The sequence below is a fragment of the Struthio camelus genome, chromosome 8 (genome assembly GCF_040807025.1).
Source record: "Struthio camelus isolate bStrCam1 chromosome 8, bStrCam1.hap1, whole genome shotgun sequence".
NCBI lineage: Eukaryota > Metazoa > Chordata > Aves > Struthioniformes > Struthionidae > Struthio > Struthio camelus.
The window spans coordinates 20,755,726-20,779,978 of NC_090949.1; the positions used below are offsets into that span (position 1 = coordinate 20,755,726).

General features: G+C 37.0%; 1 protein-coding gene across 3 annotated transcripts in view; it reads right to left on the reverse strand.

Annotated features, from left to right (window-relative positions):
• Positions 1–24,253, reverse strand: part of HS2ST1 (heparan sulfate 2-O-sulfotransferase 1) — an 87,926-nt gene that overhangs the window by 17,949 nt on the left and 45,724 nt on the right. Inside the window, exons 1-2 of one of the 3 annotated variants that reach the window (XM_068952606.1) lie at positions 5,691–7,458; positions 1,086–1,324 (exon numbers count right to left, since the gene is read on the reverse strand). In XM_068952606.1, the coding sequence (XP_068808707.1) occupies positions 1,086–1,324; positions 5,691–5,721 (270 nt within the window). In that variant the 5' untranslated portion in view covers positions 5,722–7,458. Of the gene's footprint in view, positions 1–1,085; positions 1,325–1,428; positions 1,484–5,690; positions 7,459–24,253 lie in introns of those variants that run through there. The other 2 variants (XM_068952605.1, XM_068952604.1) reach the window with 2 other exon arrangements.

Genomic DNA, 24,253 nt, shown 5'->3' on the forward strand with positions numbered 1-24,253 from the left:
TCAGCACACAAGTTCAACTTCTGACAAATCAGAAAGCATCCAGAATGACTGGAATATGGACCTAAGCTTCAGTCCAAACCAGGGATAACATCAGTTTATAACTCATTTGAAAATCAGTACCTAAGGCTAAGAGAACGCTCTGCCATTTCCAGCTACCACTTTGGAGAAGAAATTTCAGACAGCTAGACCCTCATGCTTATCCCGCTGTTTTCTCAGATACTCTTGTCACTACTGTGCTTACCATCTGCAAATTTAAGAAGGGAATTCCATAACACCAAAATCCCAACAGTGACATAGGCCCGCTATCACAAAACAGGTCCCAAATCCCACTGCAAGCTCACTGTGTCCCCTCCACTGAGATCCCTACCTCACTCTCTCACATACTGAACTGCAAGTGGAGATCTGGCTATCATCTGTTTTTCGTTTTTTTTTTTTTTTTTTTTCAGACTACAGCTGTGCTGAGCTGCTTCTGCCTGTAGGCACGCAGCAAGAGGACCTGGGAGCCTATGTGCAGATGTGCTGCAATGCGGAACAGCTTCTGCTGCATATCATCTTAAGGTGATCAGCATACAACCAGTAGTAGTATGTACCCAAGAGTTTGGCAATATCTCCTTTACAGCCCAGTGGACATAAATGATGTTTTAGACCTCTGACTTGGGTTCCCTGCATGTGTACTCACCAAGAGCAGAAAATTATTATTGGAAAAAAAAAAAAACCCACCAACCCCCCCCCCCCCCCCCCCAAAAAAAAAAAAAAAAAGCATACACACACAAATGACAACTACTTGAAGAAACACAGAACCAGGACCAAAGAGGAAAGCATGTAAGACTTCATCCACTTTAAAGGGAGATGCCCGGCAAACATTATTGTACAAAACCCTACACCTATTACTTATTGAAATAACATCTGCTCTCCTCATGTACAAAGAAAGTGTAAAAATTATGTTGAAATTCATTCATTTTGGAAAAATGGAAAATAAAGTAATAAAAGCCAATTCCATCAAATCACATATGCTTACAATAGCATATAATTATTCTTTATTTTTCCCCTTGTTTAATAAAAACACCTCAAATGCAGCAGCTTACCTGATCTTGCAGAGACATAACAGGATTATTTTTGGTTGTATTGATATGTAGAACATGATATTTGTTCTTTGCACAAAGATCATAGGCAATATTTGTGAAGGATGTGCTGGCAGTTTTAGGTACTCTATTGTAAATAATCACCACATCATCTTCTTCATCCACTGCCACATCTTGTCGGGGCCCATCTACTGTGTGACGTTGTTCTATTTCTCTGACTTCGTGTCTTGCAATGGCCCTTTCTGTTAAGGGTAACAGACACAAAATTTTAATGTAATATTGTCAGTTTTGAAATTCAAACCTTAAAATGCAAAATATAACTTGGTGAAAAGCAATATCTCCTTACCAATAAAGGAAACACTTGCTGTTACATAATTCTGACACATGTAGAGCAAAACTTAATCTATAAAATGCATGAATAATAAAAGGTGAGCTGGCCTGACACAGAATGAACTGACAAAAAAAAAAAAAAAAAGGAATTAAGGGAATATGTACCATATTCTATTACTCAGGTTAACGCTACCGAAAGCCACCGTCTTTAAACAAAAGTCTCTAATGCATCAATTAGTGGCATCTTTCCTAATAAATCCCAAACAACTTCTATGAAATACCCACTATTTAAAAAATACAATAAAAGGAATAACTCAAGAAAATTAGAGTACAGAATATGAATTTTCCAAAAACAGTAGAATCACTAACAGTACAGGTCTAGTCAATTAACTGTGTAGAGGCACTGAAATTCAGATGCAACTAATGTTGTCCTTATTCCAGTTAAGACAAGCCCCAAGCGTAAAGCTTTACAATAAATGGTTTTGCAAAAATCTAAATAGATTTATTAATTTCAAGTTTGATAAGAACAGAAGCAAGAGATGCTTATGAAACAGTTAACGTTAAGGTAAAAAGTAACCTCTGAGTACTGAAATACAAACACGTTAAAACATGGCAAAAACAAGCTATGAACAAGATACACTTTGCCAAGATGAGTACTTTATAAACAAACCATTTTTCCGTTTATACAAAGGGTAATAATATTCTGAGTAACTGAACTCTTCAAGTGCCATAAGCCTATTTGGAAAATAAAAAGCAGACTATTATAGCATTATTTTTTTATTTATTTTTGCTGCTGAATACCAAATACTCCATGCTGATTCAGACAAGCGTTTGCTCTGTTCTAGGTAATTATATAGTTTAATATGATTTACAAAACAGATATCAAAGCATCTTTCCCTATTCACTTATTTTGATACTACTTTTAATAATGTACTTAAAGAAATTTATGTTGGCCAACAGCGCAAGCTGAAGTTGGTACCACGAGACCAACCTGCAATTCTCCATGTTAGGTTCCCATATAGGGCATGACACTCTGGATTACACACCTATAAGACAAGAGCAGCTGTTGGTCTTTCCTTCTCTTGCTTCCTGTAACTCAGCTGCTTTTATTCTCTTTCACCACATATGTAATTCAAACATAAAACCACTTTTAAAACAGAACCATTAAGCTGTGAACACCACTAGCCTATAATTCCACACAAGTTGTCTTCAACCACAAACTTCCATCTGTCTGAAATGCTTCAAAGCTTAAACTCTCTCTCTCATATGCTTGTATCTCACACCCTATAACTAAGTTATACCAGTATGAAAACGTTTGTAGAACATGCCTATTGAGTACATCTCAATTTTCCACATGACATCTGTTGCTCCCCACTACGTCAGTCACAGTTTTTGCTCCTTCCTTTCTCATTTGCTACCTCTCCCATCACTGCTGGCAAACCTCCTGCTTTGGAAAGCAATGAGGCAACTATCTCAGGTTTCATCCAACTGAAGACAGCTACAATGAAAAGTAACCAGTGACTCCCTTCTTGCCACGTTTGGATCAGATAGGGACACAACTTAACTGCTTGGCTGCCCAAAGCTACATGGATACTGAACAGCATCTTGAAAGGCTGAAATGAAATCAATGTAAATTTAATTTTCTATTTCTAGTGTAACATGCCTCCTCTGGATTCAAACGATTACTTCACAAAACCCCAAAGCTGACAGGGCTGGAAGGTACTGAGGAAAGCCTCCCAGTTTATGGGTATGAAGGAAACATTTGTGACAAACAGACATGATTCTTAAAGAGTGCCAAGAAGTGCTCCTGTAAAGAGATATTTGAAATCACGATGACTCAAGACTGAGTGTGGTAAGTGAACTTTAAAGGCTATGCATAAGATATAAAATGAATACGTATGATTAGGTGCAACCGGCAGAGAAGCTATAGCATACAATCACCTTAAACGTAATATTCTAAGGGGAAAGCAAAAGCCCATGCTGAACGGAGAATTGCCACAGACATGAAGTATGTTGACGCTTTTACTACCACACAAAAAGTAGGCTTTAATTGCAAATCAAAATGAAAACTAATTTTTATGATGAAAAACTGAAATCAACTTTTTGAAGTAACTGCAACAATTAAATCCAAAACCAGAAATAAAGAACAGGATATAAACTGCTGAAGTGCTAGGGAAGATAAAGCTAGTGAGAAGCATATAAGCCACCTGACACCATCTGACCTGTTTCTCCATTCTAACAGTCTATTTTATTGTAGTCCATTAATAATAAAGAAAATTGCACATTTTGTAAAAATGTGTATTTTTTCAGTTATGAAAAGTTTGCAGTGTTTCCTATGAAGTCAGGAAGCTTCTCTGCTGCTTTCTGAAGAGTCAACCTAACTGTTAAAATGGAACGTAATTTGACCCACATGAATTTTATTTATTTATTGCAGGGAAGAGGTCTAGTAATGGTGACGTGAAACTCAATTGTCTTTCAGATACAATGTTAATCAAATGCCTATCAACGCTTCAAATTCTCTATGTCCTGATTGCCTACTTCATCTGCTGGTCTACAAAATTAATTGATATTTACGTATTCCTGTAAGCAGCATTGCTGTCAATAGTTGAAAAATGAACTCTGCTTACATGATTCTTTTCTGAATTGCAATGAATGTTTTAATGATTTTTTTAAATATGGAAGATGGGAAGGAAGTTGCTGCTAGCCATATATTAAATATATTTCTGTTTACTAAAAAATGTCTTTAGATGACAGCCCTGCAAATTCAACTTCGATTACAGGGACTTTCTATGAGGAAGTTGGAATGGTTTCACTGAATTTAAAAGAAAAAAAAAAAGTATATATACCTATCAATTCATTTAGGTTAGGTCACATCTCATTAGAGACCCTGTGGACAAAATGATGTCCTACAGTCTCGTTGCTTTCAATTTCAATCTGATTTTTTCAGGAAAACAGCTAGGCAAAATTGTCAAGAGCCAAACCTCTCAACTGGATCAAGACGGTCCACACAGAAGTTTTGCATCAACTAACTAAATCAATTTTAAAACTTGACCAGCATTTAAACAAGTGGTACTCCGAACACTCTTGAGAGTGGTACTCTGAGTAAAAGGCTCACTCTTTACAGCCTGTTTGGATTCACTGTAATAAATAATATCCTCTCAATACCGGGTGGGGGAAATGCTGTTCCGTCATCTGCAGTCGTTTCCTGTGCAAACTTTCATTCACGTCAAGGAGAGCCTGCACACAGATGTACCATAGACACTTGGTGTAAAAAAATATAGATACACTGATTATTCACCAGCAGATGAACTATTTGCAGAATTTCTTCAATGGACAGAAGTAGCTGATTTGTAAAACAACGGAACAAGCTTGGTTTCTCATAGATTTGGCTATTTCACCTTCAAAACCCTTTTCCCTGTCATGGCTGTAACTACCAGCATCTTTCCATGACTTATTTCCTTGAGATATCTGCTTGCAGCAAAAATCAGGGAATACCATGGTTACCAGTGGCTTCATTTGCCAGCTGGATGATACCGGAAGAGAGCACATTATGGTGAGTTATGTCTTCTCCTTCAACAGAAGCACTAATAGTAGCATTCAATCTGTATCCCACCACTGATTATCAAAATTTTGAAACAATTTATCTTCAAGATCTCTGCTCTTTAAAGTCAAATTCAACTAGTTTGTCATTAACGGCTTTAAAAGTTAAGAAGTGACACAGGGAGAAAAATGAACAGACCAAGTTTGATTGCCTAGCTCTGTCTTCGTAAGATCTCGACTAGTAAAAACTGCCAGTGAAAACACACTAGAACCATACATACCTATAAAAGTATCTGAAAACTCAATTAAATAATTATAAAATAATTACTGAGAAAAGTCATTGTGTTTGTAAGTAGTATCTGTCTGTATTCCAGATTCCACATTCAAGATGATGAATCTCTTAAGTGAGACAAATTCATTAGCATTTATTTTATATCTAAGCATTAATTGTATGCAAAATATTATTTTCCCAAACAAAATAGAGCAGCACTGATTTTAACTACTTAAAGGTTAAAAAATTCATACACTTAAATTCCTCATATTTTTCATAAAAGCTCCAGAAACTTCCTTGGATTTCTTAAGGATAAAAAGATCCACCCAAAACAGAAACTTTTCCTTCTCCTACATCCTTAGCCCTTACCACTTCGGACGAAGAATATATTTTGAGCTGCGCTGGCTATCAAAGTTAAGTTAACTGAGTATCTGGGAGAGTAATTCAAATCATACCATCCTACTTACCTAAACTAAGCTCCTTGTCATCTACGTCCATCTTCCCTCTACACGTGTTTATGGATATTACTTAAGACTCTCTCTTCTCTCTCTCTTGTGCACTTGCCATACTTGTGAAACCTCCCCATCAGCTGAGGAACGGCAGGAAGCTTCTCAGCAGGCTGTAGAAATTGACTGATTTCAACTCTTTCAGAAACACTGAAATAAATGCTTCCGCTCTGCTTTAGTTTTATGTCGTATTCAATGCGTGTCATCTTAACAGCACAATCACTACGTTGGTTCTTCAGCAACTTCACGACTTTAAACCCAAACAATACTGTGGGCAAGCCTTTGCTTTCTCCTACTTACTTCCTCCTCCCCCTCCAAAGCACTCCAAGAAGTTTGCCGTCTCTTTACTGTCGATTAACAAAAGTTCACTGCTTTCAAAGGCAATTCTAGGTGAGTCACCGGGATGTTGTAAAGTGCCACAAAACCTTTCTTTGTACTTCTGTAACTACAGTGCTCTGACACTGGTCCAAGGGACTTCAGCGCTGATCATCTTGAGCAACTAGCTACAGTTGTCTTAAGTGACCTTTCTTAAAACTGGAATTAACCAATTCGGTTCTCATATTAAAGAAAGTAAAATATTATTCCTATACAGAAGCAGAAACCGTCAGTCATGGAAAGTCAAAAAAATTCAGCTGCCTTAGTACTAGAAGATTCTAATAATTTTAAAAATTTCATACCAGCTTGTTTTTTTCCACTAAGATATGAACAGGAACAGGTATAAAAGACTTTGTCAAGATCTTCTCCTGTAAAAAGCAGTAGCCTAGTGAACACTTAGAACTAACATGGCCAGAATATTTTCTTTAATAGTAGTTAATGGATCTTTAGAATAGAAGGAAAAAGAATAGTCCAGACAAAATAATTATTTTCAGACTCCAACAAATGCATTTGGTGCTTCATGCAACTGGTTAAAAAAAAAACAATAAAAAACACAGACACAAGGAGCAGCAAGGAAGCAACTCAAGCTAGAAACTGAGATCATTTAACTGAAATCTAATGCAGCAGCTGTCTGAAAATTAGTAGCAGTGCTAAAAAACCTGCTATAGTTTCATTAGCATTTGATACTCATAATTTAATTTCAATATAGCATTTTTACTTAGCCTTCATTTAGAACAGAGAAAGAACTGTATTGATTAGTGCGTGACACTGCTAAGAGTAATTAAATGAAAAAAAGAAAAGTTTACCCAGCAGTAAAATCACTGTCCCAAACATACCCCCTGAGCTAATTTTAACGTCATATTCTACACTGCTCATTTTTCTGCATATTTTTGAGAAAGAGTTTATCAACTGCATTTGTAAGGAACACAGTATTTCAAGATTAAGTTCTGTTCATGTATTTCTTAGTTGTTTTTTTTTTTTTTTTTTTTAAACTATAGCTAACGTGCAGACTCAAGCATTTTCCTCACAGTTTTCTGTTGAGCAGAGCAGTTGAAAGATGAAATCTGCACGCTAGGCCAAACTGTTCCCAGTCACCTTCCTGCCCTTCATGTGGTTAAAAACAACATCCAGAAGAAAAATTTGCTCCATAAGCTTCCCAGGAACTGAGGCTAGGTGAGCAGGTATGTAATTTTCCAAATCTTTCTTCCCTGCCCACTTGAAGATGTTTGAGGGCTTCTTCCAGTCATCAGATACATTGCCTGCTCACCCCGACCTTTCAAAGACAAGAATGACCTTATAGTGATATTGGCCAACTCGCTCAGCGCTCCTGAATGCATCCCGTCTACATCCAGTCTTTTGAAGTGCTACTTAACTTGATGATCTTCTATTGAGGTTAATGTTTCACTGCTGCAGATGGTGCTGCTAGGCTCAGGGACCTGGGAGGTCTGAGGGTAAACCTTACCAATAAAAAAAACAAGATAAAGAAAGGTATGGAGCACCTCAGCCTTTTCTGCATACTCTGCCACAGTGAGCGGCATGCCCACAATTCTTCAGCCCCCCTTCTGCTGTCAATATACTGTCAATAAAAGCCCTTCTGATCCCTTGCTGGTTTAACTCTAGCTGAACTTTGGCTTTTCTAACCCCATCTCTGCCGGTTCAGGCAGTCCCTCTATACTCCATGTCGATAGCTCACCCCTGCTTCCACCTTCTCTGTACTTCCTTCTTGTATTTCAACTCGGTCAGGAGTTGCTTGTTCGCCCACACCGGCCTTCTGTCACCAGGACAGTTAAACACTACAAACACTGTTATCTTTTACACAACAGCATATCACGCAAATTTTGAACACGTGTAACTACTTAAAATGAATTAAAATATATTATAGACCTTTAAAATGAAAAGGTCAGATCGAATTTTAGATCTACAGTAGTCATCTGAGTTTGTCAGTGTGACTAGCTCAGAAAAGAGGAAGGTTAAAAGGGCAGTGATACTCACTGTGTTAGAAATGAGACCTTATAGTTTATTTTAATGAAAAATATGTTGTATCTCTTCTAATATGTGACCAGACATACCATGCATGTACTGTAAAGTCAATCTGTGTGTTAGCTGCCCAGGTAAAGGTCTGCATCTCAGTTTGCCCCAGTAATGGCCGCACTAAACAAAACACCATGAAAAGGTTCAGGCCAGATGAATTGTATTTATAGACCAAAGTTCAGATACCCCAACAGGTGAGATTTCTCCTGGAAATACACTTACTTGTAGCAGACTTTTTTTTTGTGAAATAACATTACACAAACCAAAGAAAGAGAAGGCTTCATTCCCCTCAAATACAACATTTTGAAAAACTTATAAATGCTGGAAAACAAAAGATCTGTATTAAAAGTACATCTTCAACTGTAACTATAGCATCACTATATTGCAAATAATATTCATTACAAAGCTGCACAAGGATTATAGATATATTTTAGGCAGCATGAAGTAGTGGGAAGATTTATTACTTTAAAAACAACCGGATGTCAAATAGCTTCATAAACTCTCCAACATCAGTCTGACCTTTTCAGTTTGACACAAGCGTCAAATTCAAGTTAATGAATTAGCATGAGAGCAAACACAATAGACACTCCTCCCCTATCCCCAACACTTGTAATTCTAGGGTCCTTTAAGAAGATAAATCTTGAAAAATAGATGGATGCAAAAGAGAAGGATTTAATCACAGAGGGAAAAGGTTTGAGGCTTTTGAGAACACCACGTGCTCTTTATGGTGAACTATTATGAAGCATTGTAACTACAAAAACTGCAATGAAAAATACTTGCAAATTAGGGATTTGTACCCTATATACCAAACTGCAGTTTATTATTTAATGGCAGGGCTTGTTCTTACTTATTATAGTGTCTTAATCTTGTAATATAGGTCTTAGGTGTTAGCAAGAAAAGGTAATGGAACTGTTGTATACATGGATACAGTTGTCACAAGTGTTCCACTATACAAACGTGCATGTCACTCCCTCAAGCAAAATCCAATTTCAAATAATGAAAGGAAGCAAGATCAATATAGATCATCTGACTCCAGCTTTTCTTGCTAAATGGAGACAGTTGGATTTTCTACAAGCTTTCTCCAGACATACAATCATTTACTTTTTCCAGAAGGGTAGTAGCTAACGTAAAAGGAAAAAAGGATCATTAAACTGTCTGTTAAAAATCATTTAAGGACCTATATTTATGGACAATGCTGTACGAAAATAACCCACCAATACACTCTGCAAAACTAATTGCAAGGATGTACTGTTATTTCCAACACACTACACTTATATCGCCACTTGTCTTCACTCTTCTTGGCTAAACTAACCCAATCTGGAAAACAAAATATCACCAGTTGGTCTAAGAGCCAAAAAAGGAAAAGGGCAAACAACGTTACTTTCTGATCAGAGCAGCAACTGACATGGCTGGGTAGAAGATCAAAATATGTTATTAGGAATCTCAGGAAGTTACAGTACCAATAAGCAGCTTATGATAACTATATATGGTACTAATAGATATGGTATGATATTTGCTTAATTAACACTGGATGTGTACAGATTAAGCATTTGCTATGATAAACATGATTTCTGATTCTAAAGTAGTTATAGTAGTTTCTGTAAAGTCCTTTGGGGGGGGGGACGACAAAAAACAGAAACAAGTCTGCATGCTGAATGAGCCCCACTGTTGAAAGTCATAACAGAATTAATTTTATTTACATTTTAAATGTCTGCCAGATAAGCCTTTGATTATATTTATGTTTGTTTTCTCTGTGAAACCCATTTACCTCACTCTTCTTTGCTTCGTTTTAAGAACTTCAGTCTAATTCTGTATACCCTGGTTGCTTTATATACAAATTCAAAACATGCCTTATTTTCCTCTAAAATCTGCAATATGGTAATTGCGAGATTTACCAGCTGACATATCTTAAAAATCAATGTATATCAACAAATACAGACAGTACCAGCAGTATCTTTTTGTTCTTCTAATCTCAGTCTAAAGACATCATATAAAATGGAGATGAAAAAGATAAACATGAATAAAGGTAAGCTCTAACAACACATACAGCACCGAAAAATTACATTTGAGGAACCTCAATCAAAGCCACTGTAAAAAAATGAAAAACAAGAAAAGCTTTCCGAGTTAAATGCTGGAACCACAGTGAACACTAAATAAATTAGTTCTTAAATTACCTCTGCAAATATCTCCTTGCTATATCCCATAACACTTCACACCTTGGGGTCCAAACCAAACCAAGCAGAGCTAGGAAAACAAATACATGCAGCAGTGACCTGGTTCCTTTCTGAATAAAACAATTTAATCACCAGCTTTGACAGTAGTCCTTCCTCTCTGACTTTCAAAGCAATAAAAGGAGCAGTGGCACAGTGGACTCAAAGAGGCAACAGAGAGAACATTAAAAAGGAAAGCTTGCAAGTCTTTATTACTAAAATATGTACCCTCTCTGGTCTCACCCTGGAAGTTCAGTTGGGTTTTCACGAAAACTCCTGGATTAGTTTCAAGCCATGCTTTAATGTACACTCGTGACACAACTAGCCAGCTAACGCAAACCTTCAAGTTCTTTCTCCCCATGTCAAGAAATAGCAGCCGTCATACTCCATTCAGTTAAACAAACTCACTTTCCAACACCACCACCCCGAAAACTCTTTATAGCCAGACACTAGTTAGTGAAATCAAAATTATACAGACAAAAGCTTTATCTGGTGTCATATCCACATGATAAGGAACTCCCACTCCTTGCAAAAACAGAAACACCCTAGCATACGTTAGGTGTGCAGTAAAGTGTATCTGTACAAAAAATACTCCCAGTGGCAACAGAGCCAGCTGCTCACTGAAAGCCTCTGGGAGTTAATCCAGATTTACACTGGATTAAGCTTTAATTAAAAAGAAATCTCATGCATGAGAATTATTTTTTCTCCTTGTTCAGAAAAGGACTGATTTGGGGGGAGGGGGACTATTTGATGAAAATTTGATCAGAACAAAAAGGCCAGCAATTCACTCAGGGCACTTTAGGTAGCTGTTGCAAAAATTTAAAAACAAAACAAAAAAAAGCAAGGCTGTAAGGGATACAATAGTTTCATATCTATCAGTCTCGAACAATCCATCAAGACTGCAACACAGTAATTATTCACCATCAGAAGGTGCATCCTTACTCAGCCTACTAAAAGTCGTAACTACAGAAAAATGCAATGCCACTGAAATAACAGTTAAAAAGAAGAATTCCTAAAGACACTTCGCTAAAACCAGGAAAAAAAATAAAAGGAATCAAGACATGTTTCTAGTATTTCATGTTCATCTTAAAAAGCCCATGGAACAGCCAAAAAGCTCATGAAAATTTACTTATCACTTTGATGGCATTTGAAGTAGAGTTAACATAACAAATTGCACACTGCATAATAGCATATAAACAGCTGAGTGGTCTTGGAAAACAAAACAAAAAACCCAACAACTGGGAACACCCGCATATTTGGTTAGATTATCTTTTGCAGACATTAAGACTTTAAATTGTCAGATTTTATTTTATACAAGCAAAGTAATCTGCTCCCAACAATAGTCAATAGCACAAAATCTAGCATTAACCCATTTCTAACATGGCTGAAAACTGTAGGGTTCTGTAAGGGAATAATCCTTTTGCTGTCATTCACAGGGAAAGTGATTTGAACTGCTAGTATTGAGCTACTTAACTATTTTACCTTCATTTCAAATCATGTACGCCCCAGTCAACACATTTAAGAATAGCAGTGCTAAAACTATTTTGAAACAAACGTTGGATGAAATTTCCTATTATTAAACCAATACCTCATGGCCTGCCTTCCCAAAGGAACAAGGTCTGTGACTTTTAGAACTAGGCACTCTGCAGAGAGGCAGATACTGGTCTCCTGTCAGCTCTCCCCAGGAAAGGGGTACAGACATAGCTCTTTCTTTCTATGCTAGTGTTAGAGCTATTGAAAACACATCTAAAACAAGTTCTTGTCCTCTGTTCTTCACATCTCCATACGCGAATCCCAAGATTCCCAAGTTTCTTTTGGTTTAGGTCTCTGGCACCCGCACATAGTTTCCATATGTATGATTTAAATTTGCCTTGCTGTTAGATTAAGTCATCATCCTCAAATTCCATTAGTCTCAATTACCAATTTTTGTGTACACGAGTAGCAAGGTTGAAAAGTTCATTTTTATGTTAACACACTATACCCATGTAAGGAATTTTTTGATCTGCTGACAAACAAAGCATATGTGAAAAAACATGCAAACTTCAATTTCATACACAAAAAAGGAAAGTTATTTCTTTGGAGTATTAAGTCAGAGATATTTTAATCCAAGTCATTACTGAGGGGTGGGGGGAAGACTATTATAAACTTCTGTGGGAGGACATATTGACTGATACAGTTTTTCATAAGAAATAGCCTATTTATTTGGGATACTTAAAAGCCAAAAAAATACCACTGGTGAATTCTGTTCCCAGGGAGATGACATATTACATTCCAGAGACATGTCACACACTGAAGTTATTTTTCAGATGAGTGAGAAGAGCATAATACGAAAAGGACTTCTTTGCCATGACACAGACTCTCTGACAACATTGTTACATAAGGAAGAAAATCAGAACAAAGAAGGCTGACTCACCATCCTCAAATTTAGTTGCAGTGGTTGCAAAGGTATCTACCCATAGAGCAACAAGTATTATTTTAATGGTAATATGTTGCAGCTGGAAGTGAAAAGCATGCACTCCCTTGTCTCTTCCACAGGGGTGGTAACACCTGGCAGAAGCAGAGGAACACATTTCTTCTACTACTGCAGGTAATTCGATAACTGTGATGAAACAGAGCTCTAACAAACATACCATATTAGTAACAATTCAGGCACAGGGTTGCGCAGAAAGGGGTGAAAGCCAGAGAGGCCATACTCCTTTACAGCACTGCTTGGTTCAAGAGTAGCTCCATAATGTATAATAGCAAAAATCTGCAAAACCCTTTCCTTCATTTCTTCCCAATCACTGTTCTACCTCTAGCTATAACTCATGTCAAGTTTAAGGCTATCACCCTCTCTTTTCATTCGTGCCCGTCTCTCTTCACTGGACTTTGTAACCTTTCTGGAAAATATAAGCATCAATTTTATTAAAGAGGGCAACAACTTACGTTCCTCCTAAAAAGGCAACACAAAGGAATCAAGCAGCTGTGCTGGGGGTGGGGGGTGAGGGAGCACTGAAGTTCCCACGCAAGGAGTTCTGTTAATTGGTGCTTTGTAAATAAATAGACAAGCTTATACTGTCTGATAGCAAGTAATTTAGCAATAAGGTATGCCTGTTACAGAACAGCATCTGCATACCCAATCCTTTCAGGTGCACTACCTTATTTCCTTCTGAACCTTTAAAATTTTTGCTACATCATCCTTCTCGCAACCTTTCAGATAGCGTTAGTCTGTTCTCATATGCTCCTTCCACCATGCCAATAATCAGGGCACCTCTTCCCACAGTTCTCATCTGATGAGCCACTTAGACCTCTGACGACCTGCTAGGGTCTAGGAACGATCACATTTCTTCTGCCTCCTTGGAAAGCTAGCATTAATGTACTTCTCCCAAAGCCCAACATCTCCAAATGTCTTTTAAAGTCATATACAAAAGCCATGTTGCTACTGCACATTTTTCAAGTGCCAAGTCACTTGGCCTTTTGATTCAAGCGTGGTTTTACTGCAATCTATGATTTTATCCTTCAAAACAAGGAAGACTTTGGCTGTATGCAAGTTGTAAATACACACCTCCCTTGCTCTTACTAAAATAACTTCTGAAGTCTTTATTACTTTTAGTTCCTAGATAAAAGTAACTTCTCTTAGCTTCTGAACAGCCTCCTCAAAATGTTTTCACGCCTCTTTTGACACCTAGTTCATACCATGCTATCATCTTCTCAGGAAGGAGGATATCATGGGCTTACAGCAATTTGTGCACTTAAAATTGACTTAGAGTAAAAATTCTCACTATGTTTCAAACACCACCATATAAATGAAAATTGGGTCACTTTTTAATCAAAAGAAAATCCTGTATCAAAACCATTGCAGATCAGGACTAGCATTTATGCACACTACTAACCCACAGACAATTGGGGAGAGAACTCTAAAGTAAGATGTAAAGCCATACTTCAGTACATATGCATAATTGTTTTTTCTTTCTCCTCAACAAACTCATGTCAAATTTTTAAGAAGATTTTCTGTCCAAATGACCTTTCCTCTCTGTTCTCAAATGCAGACAGCAAAGGTCCCAACGATACAGTGATTAAAATAGTAGCCACCCCAGGGCACCCTATAGGGCACCTCCCTTTGAATTCTATTTTGCCAGCATCTAAATAAAATATCACAAAACTTAACTGCACTAAAAATTATTAAATAATTTCTCTTGTAGTCCAGAACATTGTTGGCATGGCATAGAAAAAAATGAAGCCTCCATTACTTGTAAGAAGCCCATTTACTTTTAGAAGTGGACTTTTTGCAAGTACTTCACATTCCTCCTTGGTTAAGCAATGGATACCAGCCACTTGCTTTTGATTTTAGTACATCAGCAAAAAGATGTTAGATTAGGGGAAAGGGGGACAATACTTTGACAGAGAAAAAAAAACTCATGAAAGTACTTCTGTTCATATTGAGTATTTGAAATCTGAATACCAAACAAATACAAGTATTCAGCCAAATACTACCATTACTGCTAATTTTGGTTTCATTTGAGCTTCTCAAAGTAGTTAAGCGTTTATGAAATAAGACAGAAATTGCAGACAGGGCTGTTAACATTTAACAGATGGAGAAACACAAAGATAAAAGCCTGAGGTTACAAGAATATATGGCAGAGCCAGGAAGAGAAAGAAAAAAAAAAAAAAAAAGAAGAAAATTCAAACCCCTTCTTCACTAATATTTGTACTTGTCAGAGTTACTAATTTTCTCCTTCTGTTCCACATATTACAGGAAAATCCTCCCTTTGTAGCCAATGGTATAAGTGTGCACACTTAACTGGTTGCAGAAATTTCATTTGACTTTGTATGTGCCATTTTAAAAACCCTAAAAGCACAGGAACTTCAGTAATTTTTGTATGCCCCACAAACTCCATTTTTAACCTGTTCTTCAGCTGAAGTACAGTTTCTGCAATAAACTAACTTCTAAAAACTACGTCTACATGGTAGAAACTATTTCAAAATGCAGCACATTTCAAAACTGCACGTTCTTATTAAACAAAGTAAGTAGAGCTGCCACAGCTCTGTTGAACTTGTGTGTCCTCCAATCATTTGAAGGAGAAAAAGAAGTTGGTTTAATCGTTGCTTTTAAAAAATTTTTGCTCTTGGCAATTTTGATGTGAAACCTCCTCTGTAAGGAAGAAAAAACAATACTGCATCCAAACACAGCCAACATATATCCTTACATCAGAGGGACGACGGCGCAAGAAGCTGTGATGTGACTGGGAATCGTGTCACTGACAGAAGTTTAATGGCGCTGTCTAGCCCAGACAGAGCCGTGGGAGTCAGACTCGCTGTCTCTGCACATCTGTTGTGGATATAAGCATGCGAGGACAATCACTGCTTTCAGCCCAGATACTAATCCATTCAATATAGTCATCAAAAAAGCAGTCAAATTCAATGGCTTTCATTTTACAAAATGATAGGCCAGTAGTCCCTCATGGCTGCACACATAAGTAGCTCTAACTTCTGAACTTGAGCTGGCTTACTACTTCATTCTTTGCACAGGCTTGCCCCGTGCAGGAAACAAACCACAGTAAATGAGCTTATCTATAGACAAACTGTTTCAGCTGAACTGGTAACAACTGAGCTGCAAACCACACAAAAATGTTCATGCCATTAAAACGTCTGCAACAAACTTCTGGTGAAAGGAAATCCAACATGGATATAAAGTAAACTTCTTTTTGTGAAGTGAGAGCTGTAAATAGCTTTTATTTAGGATATTATAAATCTCCACTAGGGGGAGCATAGTTATCCCTCTCAGAGGTAACTTTCAGTCCCATTTAGAAGTCACAGCATCCTGGCTCATTTAACACACAATACAGCTGTCTCTAGGTTAGTCTTGAGCAGATAAATATTAGAAAGATTTTCATGTTAATTATGGCATTCAGATTACCATTGAAATGTGAAAGATGTGAACTCTCAGGTAGTAAAGATATTTAAAGACAATTTGATGGCAAAGTTTAATTAAAGAGCAGCAATAACTTACCCTTTATGACAGTACGGTCCATGACAAATATACAAAAATTTAGAGCCAGTTGTGCAAAAATCAAGACTGACACGTGATGAAAAGGATGAACAATGCAGTTAAGAGGGTTTTTTCATTTGCCTTTTCATTTTCTTACCATCATGATATACTTGGTTCCCATCACCAAACCTTTCTTCCCAGCTGTGCAGGATGGCAACTTACATTTTAGAAAGCATGCTGACATACTTCTCTCAAGGGCTAGTGCTTCAATGTTTTCATCAACTACTCTCAACGCTTGAGAAAGTCACCTGAGTTGTCAAAGTAAACGTGATATCTGCTACCCCAAAACGCTCTTTAATCTAGTCCTCACTAGTTGGGTAACACACTGCAGAGATCACAAAAGACGTTAGCTACCATGAAACGCCTTAGCAGCACTCTTCTGTTTCTACGCATACTTCTTTCCCTCTGAAGCTAGGCATGCATTTTATTTTATTATTTTATCATGGTATAACCATAGAAACCTTTCTTTAAAAAAAGAATACTAGAACTAGGGAAATGAGGCCTTATTTTAGTTAATTAGTAGAAACTTTCTGCATCAGGGAAGTTGTCTTTAAAATAGATTACTTTCCCTAGAAACTAAATGAAGCACTCAAAACAATTAATTAGGCTTTCAAGTGGTTGTTGTACATACTACCTCCTATAATAGGACATTTCCATTGGACGGCAATCTCGACTGCATTATAAACACTATTCTACATGAACAGATGGAAATTATCAAATGATATTTAGCTACAGATTTCTTGTCACAAACTTATGTCAAAAGGGGTGGGGGAAGGGGAGCATATACTCAACATTTTCCATTAGCCAGTATCAAAACACTGAAAAAAGTCAGAAGGAATTCATTTATATGTCTATGACACAGCAATCTATTTTTACTCATATTTTTTCAAGTCACTCGTGTATAAGATGGGCATAAATAAGATGCATTTTCACTTTTAAGTATATAATATAGGATCAAAACCAAAAGTATCTACTAAAGAATGCACATGAAAATATATTTTAGTTGCAGTTAAAAAAATCAGACTTCTCTGATTCAATTCTTACTTTCGTCTGAACACCAGTGGAAGACAGTGAAGCTCTATGAAGCTTCAGAGGTCTGTCAGAAGAGCTGATTATAGGATCATGGCCTAGAAACGTATTAAACATTTCTGTTATCAGGTGTAATAAACTGTAGTGGATAGAGTAGCAAACTCGTTATTTCATTTGGATATGCAAGTTACTAAACTGCCAGAGATCAAGATACATAACAGTAAGTTAAAGCGTAAAAATAAACTGCTCCCTTAATTTAAGGGTAAGCATTATCAGCTGTTGCAATCCATATGACTCTTTTGAAACACAGTCCTGTCTTGAACTGCATTTAATCAGAACCTTTTGCTTCACAGCCAGGGCTTAAAAAAAGGAAAGCATATATTAATACTTTTCAAGAGCAATAAAGAGACTGCTATAGAAGGGTTTCAGCAAAAATCCAAGTCTCAGCATAACAGGGGCTGAACATGCCATCCAAGAACAGTGTGGGGGTAAGGGAGGAAAAAGATATGGACATGAAGGGCGAGGCATTCCTTGAAATACCTCACATACCATGTTAAATGGACTGCGTTCAAATTGTACTCAGTTTGTTGGGAAATAAACTCAGACTGACGACTGCTTTATATTTAACATAAAGTTGCCTAAAAACTAGCAAATCTCCAAAATATTACTTCATCAAGACTTCAGAATATGCCAAGTACTACAGGAATGTTTCCTCTAATACATAGGTCAATAGTAGTATAAATTTTAGTCTGTGCTTACATTGAATTTACTATTTTTTTCCTATAGTCACCAAGGAAAGCTTTCAACATCAGGTTTTCACGCATATTTACCATATCTATTGTATTTGTCTTTCTGCATAAATGTAATACAAGCAAAGCAACACAGTTTTCGCGACGGTTTCGATAGTCTTAAACACAAACCAACCTTCAAGATTACCGATGACCTCCAAAACGATTTAAGTAACACAGGTCTTACTATTAATTACTCCAAGCTAACAACAGTTTGTACTTCAAGCACATCCAACACAAAGTTCTTAATTTCCTAAGCAATGTAGTGAATTCAGGAGGCCAAAGTATGTTACGCACGGTCAAACAACGGTGAGGAAGGAAAAGCACTGGAAAGGAAAATAATGTACAAGTTGGCTATCAATTAGAATATGCTGTATTATTCTATACTCCATTAGAGAACAAAGTTCGCATGCAGAATTTTTTTGTATATACAGGTGCATACATTGACACAAAAGCACAAAAAAGCTGGGAATAGTGTCTATGCAGAAAGTAAACCTTACAGTTCACAGCTATCTCAAGCTTTCCCTTGGGAAGGGTATCAGAACTCTGCCATATATGTCTGGACACAGTTAATGAAGCTGGTCATCTACAATTAACAACGTTCTCCTTTTTATTTTACGCTAAGCAGCTGAATAGCAACTCTTCTGTTACCCCTAACCCAGAGAGAACAAGTCCTAGGCTTTATTGAAAACCATCATTAAAACATAACTGCAGTACAAGCAAGTAAGTAAAAGAAAAAACAACCAACAAACCTCTAAAAGTGGTGGGAAATCATCTCAGAGCACAAAAATATACCCAATAACCAGCTGTGATGCTATTACAATGAAAGAAAAACAGAAGCCCTTAAGGTCTAACCAGGTGCACTAGAGGTAAAGAAATAGTTCCATAAAAAAGCAGCAGTTTCAGAAGCTTTTAGAGGCTTTTAATAGACCTGAACAAAAACAAACAAGCAGTGAGAGGAATGAATCTCGCCTCTCAACCATCAGTATTATGCAACCAATCACCTCTTTTTTTTTTTCTATAGTTGTTTTGTTAAAGAATGAGCACAAATGCCTGTTTAAAAAGCCTCAGGAATTGGAGGGGAATGGACATTTGGCTTTGTCTATACAGAAGAATGATGGACAAAGACTGTCTTTTTATACGTAAGGTGGATGAGGTAACATTAGGCCTTGTCTGAATGGATTTTGTTTTCGTAACTTCCAACTCAGAGGAAACATAAGATGACATACAAAAGGCCTGTGGGCAGGCTGAAAACACTAGGGAGATCACTTTAGCCCCCCTTGAACTCTACCCATCACAAATTTCTATTCTACAGAATGCACCTATTTCTATAAATATAATCAAGCTATTCCATTGCTTATATATTAGAGACTGAAATAAAGAAACAAGTATACAAAGCCACTCTTCTCTTCAGAGAGAGTACACCAGTATTCAGCAATATATCAAAGTGAAATACTGGAACCAGAGGACCCTTCAGGACTCTTGGTATCTGTGCGGACAGACCAAAGTAAACACATTTTTGGAATGCAGATCCTCAGACTAAAAGAGAACAATCTATCATCCAGCTCTTTTCTCCTCAAAGTTGTGTCAGTGGAAAGGCAGAGCGTTGACTTCTTTACAGGACTTTGGAAATCTGTACTTGCTTTGACTTCCTGTATCCTACTATTGAAAGAAATAGACCAAATATCAGTCAGAAACTGATGAAAGTGAAAAGTGAAGCCACCTAGGGAAAAAAACTCAAACAAACATGACAATTAAGTCAGGTTTTGCAGCTCAGGCCTTCTATTTTTTCAGCATTTTAGTACCAGATCTTTTCTCTGTCTCAAAATCAATTATTGCCGTTCCTCAAAAAACAAAACAAAACTCTCTACAACCAACATTAAAAACTGCTTGCTAGTGTACCCTTATGCCAAGTATTTTGTAATACAGTCTAAAACTGTGTTTATTCAGCTACCATGGCCCTATTTGTCTTTTATTCACTAGTGTCTTCTCAGACACACCTTGCCATTCTTTGCTTAAGCACCCAGTCTCTACATCTCCAACTTCCAGTGCCACACCTAGTAGTCCATAAACTCTCTCCTGCTTCTTATTCTTATTCTAACTCCTTTATCTTAAATGCTCCCAAATTCAAAGGAGCCTATGTCCAAGTTGCTGTTGCCTAGTTTCCGTTTACACTTAAAGCAACGGGAATAAAGAAGCTAAACACTTCTATTGTAGACAATAGCTTCAATACTATTCTTCTTATCTAGGAAAATGGACACTATCTGTTGCTGCCAAAGGTGTCCGCATTTTAAGATAATGGCTGTTGCAAAATAGTTCCCTTAGGACAAAGACCTACACAACACGTACAGAAATCTCAATAGGAGAACAGTTTTGCTACACTTCATATTTGACAGAGTCTCTCGTAGCCTAGATTTGCTACCTCAAATTTAATTTTTAAACATTTCGTCCAATATTTACTTTAGATAACACATGTGCTACCTTGAAAGATCTCAAAGCTTCTGCAGAGTGAGGATGAACAGCAGACAAACACAAATCTCTCTGAAATTCTATTTCTAAATCTCCGTTACATGCCAAGATCTGGATGATCACTACGCTGCAACAAAAGGAACTATTTGTTTTTTTCAGTTATATTTGTTGGCTATGCTATATTGTTGGGGATTTATCTCCCAATACAAATTAGCCATATGCTTTTTATGCCTATATTTTGCTTTAAAAAAATCAATTAAAAGAATGCCAGTCTTACATTATTATACAGCATATAAAATTAATACAGTAAGCATGCTAATAGCTAACATCTAAACTAGATGTTTGAAACTAATGCTTCATAGTTCTCTATTCAACTACTTCAAAAAATGAAACTAACCCTTGACAGAGGGGAAAAAACACAAGTGTCACCTGAAAAGAATTTTTCAAGTTCCAGACATGTGATGTTCAGCTGCTGTTACTGGTGGTCTCTAATTATGCAGTACAAATATAGCACATTTATGCAAATCAAACTTATGCTAAGTGATCAATTTCTTCATCCTTGAAGCGCAGAGACCCAGTGGAATATCTAATGACACCCAACATCGGAACTTTCTCTGACAGCGGAAAAATTTCTCCAGGAAAAAAAATGTTTATATATATGTATACATACATACATACACACACACACACACTCATGTATATTTGAAAGAATGAGTTAAAGACTGTAGATATCTGTTTTCAAAGTGAGAACACTGGGTCACTCTTCCTTCTTTCATAACAAAAGCCCGTTGTAAATACGTATTTTTTAAAGAAGCTATTATGTATCAGCTTGCAAGCACTACGGGTTTACCCTTCCCAGCCCTGAGGGTGAAATTATAATGAATTTAAAGATTACTCAGACACTTCCAAGGTTCACAACAGTGAACTACAAATTTATTCCCTTTCAGAAGGAAATGGAGATATCAAAACATTGCAATTCTTCCTTAAAACAAAATCACTGTACAACCTCAACTGTTTTATATAGTTTTGTAAAACAGTCAAACTCTATAAACACAAAAACAGTAATAGTTTTTACAAGGCTGGTCACTAAACTTGCGCTTTACTACCAGAGTGCCTATTTGTAGTGAAGGTGATGGCAGAAGTTAGGTGGTTTTATTAGATTTTTTTGTTTCGTAAAATTCCAGATGTCAGTGTAGTATCTGCCAACTCCTCTGGACCCTAAGCTTTTGCAGAGGAAAGCTCTAACAGATTTGGCAGAGGCTGGGAAATCCCCATTCTGCAGCAAGGAAGAAGAATGGCCCATGTGTCTGCTCCTCCTCAGCCCTGCTTCACATCTTAGCCCTTTGCCACAGATCCATCTCTATCAATAGATTAAGCCAGTATCGTAAACAATGAATATACCGCTCAGTGAAGAGAGAGAGCAGAGAGCTGAGGGAAACTGCACAGAGAGATGTACTTTTTTAAATAGCCATAGCAAAATACAGCAAAAGTCATAAGAAGATTATGATTTTTGCTCTATCTGGGTAGCAACGTTTTGAGGGGCAGAAAAGGTTCTGAGAGAAAGACATTTTGTCGATAGCGTACAGCCCTAGAAATGTCATAGCACTTTGGACTAAGAAAGCTTGGGATGAGCTTGAGGTTGAACACAAAGACCAAATCACTATTTGGTTTTGAATGAAAGTGACCAACACAACATTCGCAGTTTTCTCAGTAAATATGTGGGCTCTAAATCAAACAGTTCACAAGAATAAAGCCACCATATGTGGATGAATATAATAGTGAGAAAGTAAATTGTTGTGCTATTCACCAGTATTCAGTCCTTTTCTTCCTGCTGTTGGCCTATGCCTGTACACACAGATATGCTAACCTTTCAAGAGAAAGTAACTTGTGTAAGCTTACCACAGAGTAAATGGTGCAGCCTAGGGCTCTGTGTTTTAACAGTGATAATGGATGACTTACCTCAGTGAGAAGTTAATAGAAAACAGTGGCTCCCACCTGTGAGAATGAAGACCATGGACAAGAGTCACTTCACACAGTCTGCTTGGGATTTTTATGACAATTAAGAGCTGGCGGAGGGCTGAACTGCTACATCAGACATAACCCGATTCTACTCGTGGTAGGACCAAACTGAAATTTCAAAGCAGGCACGAGAGAAACATTCTGGGTACAATTATTGGGAATAGATGAAAGTTTCCACTTTCAAAGGGGTAACAACACAAGACTGCTTCAAAGGACTTGCAGAGCACTGTTCAGGAACCCCTTGCATGAAGGGCAACAGAGTATACTGTGTATTTGTACTTCCCATAAGTTCCCTCATAATCCTATTCTCACCACAAACCTGAGAGCACGTGACAAGTCCCTGTAGTTTTACTCTACTTGCCATTGAAAGATGAGAAAAGCGCATTTTAACAGTTTCTCCTTTGGGTTTTTCTTTTCCACTGAAAGAAAGAGAGGTAAAGATGCATAGCATGTTTTGCTCTACAGAATAATTTTATAAAGAATCTCTCAGACACATCTTTCTATAGGTGCTCACAGCATCCTTAATGCCAACGCATTCAAGTACCACAGAATGATTTTATTTCTGAACAAAGGTACTGAAGGAAGCAAAGTGGTCTACTTAAAAAAAAAAAAAAGTCTCATCTATGAATGTCCTTTTTTCCCTTCTCTCCCACATTTTTCACCTTTCCATCTCACTACTTCTCTGTGCATTGGGGCATTATCTTTTGGTCAAAAGAGTCCATTCTCACAGTCAGAACCAATACTTATTTCTCTTTCCTCACCATCCTTCCCCCTGGCAGAAGCTCCTTTTCCCCCTGAATTTGGGAATGCATGGGTTTTGTTGGTTTTTTTTTTCTTTGTCACTTAAAGCAATGAAATGCATGAAGATCTTGGAAAAGGGCGCAAAAATACAATTAGGTGTCCAAAAAACCCCTTAAATATTACTTAATCAAAACAGCCTACAACTGCCTTTTTTCTTTTTCTAATTGCAGTGTCACTAATTATTTTATTGTGCTTCCTTTCATCATTTTGTACACAAAATACTATTAACTGGAATAAAAAAACATTTTTTAAAAGCAAACAAATGAGAATAGACAATACCATAGGCCAAAAATAGCTATTTCTAACTCTATTTCTATTTTTCTGTTTCTCTAAATTCTAAATGGGTTAGATTTTCACTTTAAAGTGAAAAAAATGTTTCTTTTAGGCTCCACGACAAAAATTTTTTTACAGATGGTTTTTCGTACTTGTTATTCTCCAGTTCCAATGATGAAGTGGCAGCAAGCTAGCAAAAAAAGAATTATCACTCTTTGAATAGCTAAAAATGGAAAATGATCATCTAAATTTAAAATGTTGAGAAAAATTAGAGAAAGTTTAGATAAGATTTATGTCTAGAGAGCAAGCAATGGCAATGAGTTATAAAATATAAGCCTACAAAATTTCTTAAAAGAATATTTAATATAGAGCTTTGAGCAGGGATAGTTAATATAGTCAGTTTTCAGTGTGACAGTATCTTGTAGTTTAAACTAGTTGTTAAATTTGTTAGACGCATGCACACACTAAAAATTAAAGTCCTGCCCTTTTCCTAACGCTAAG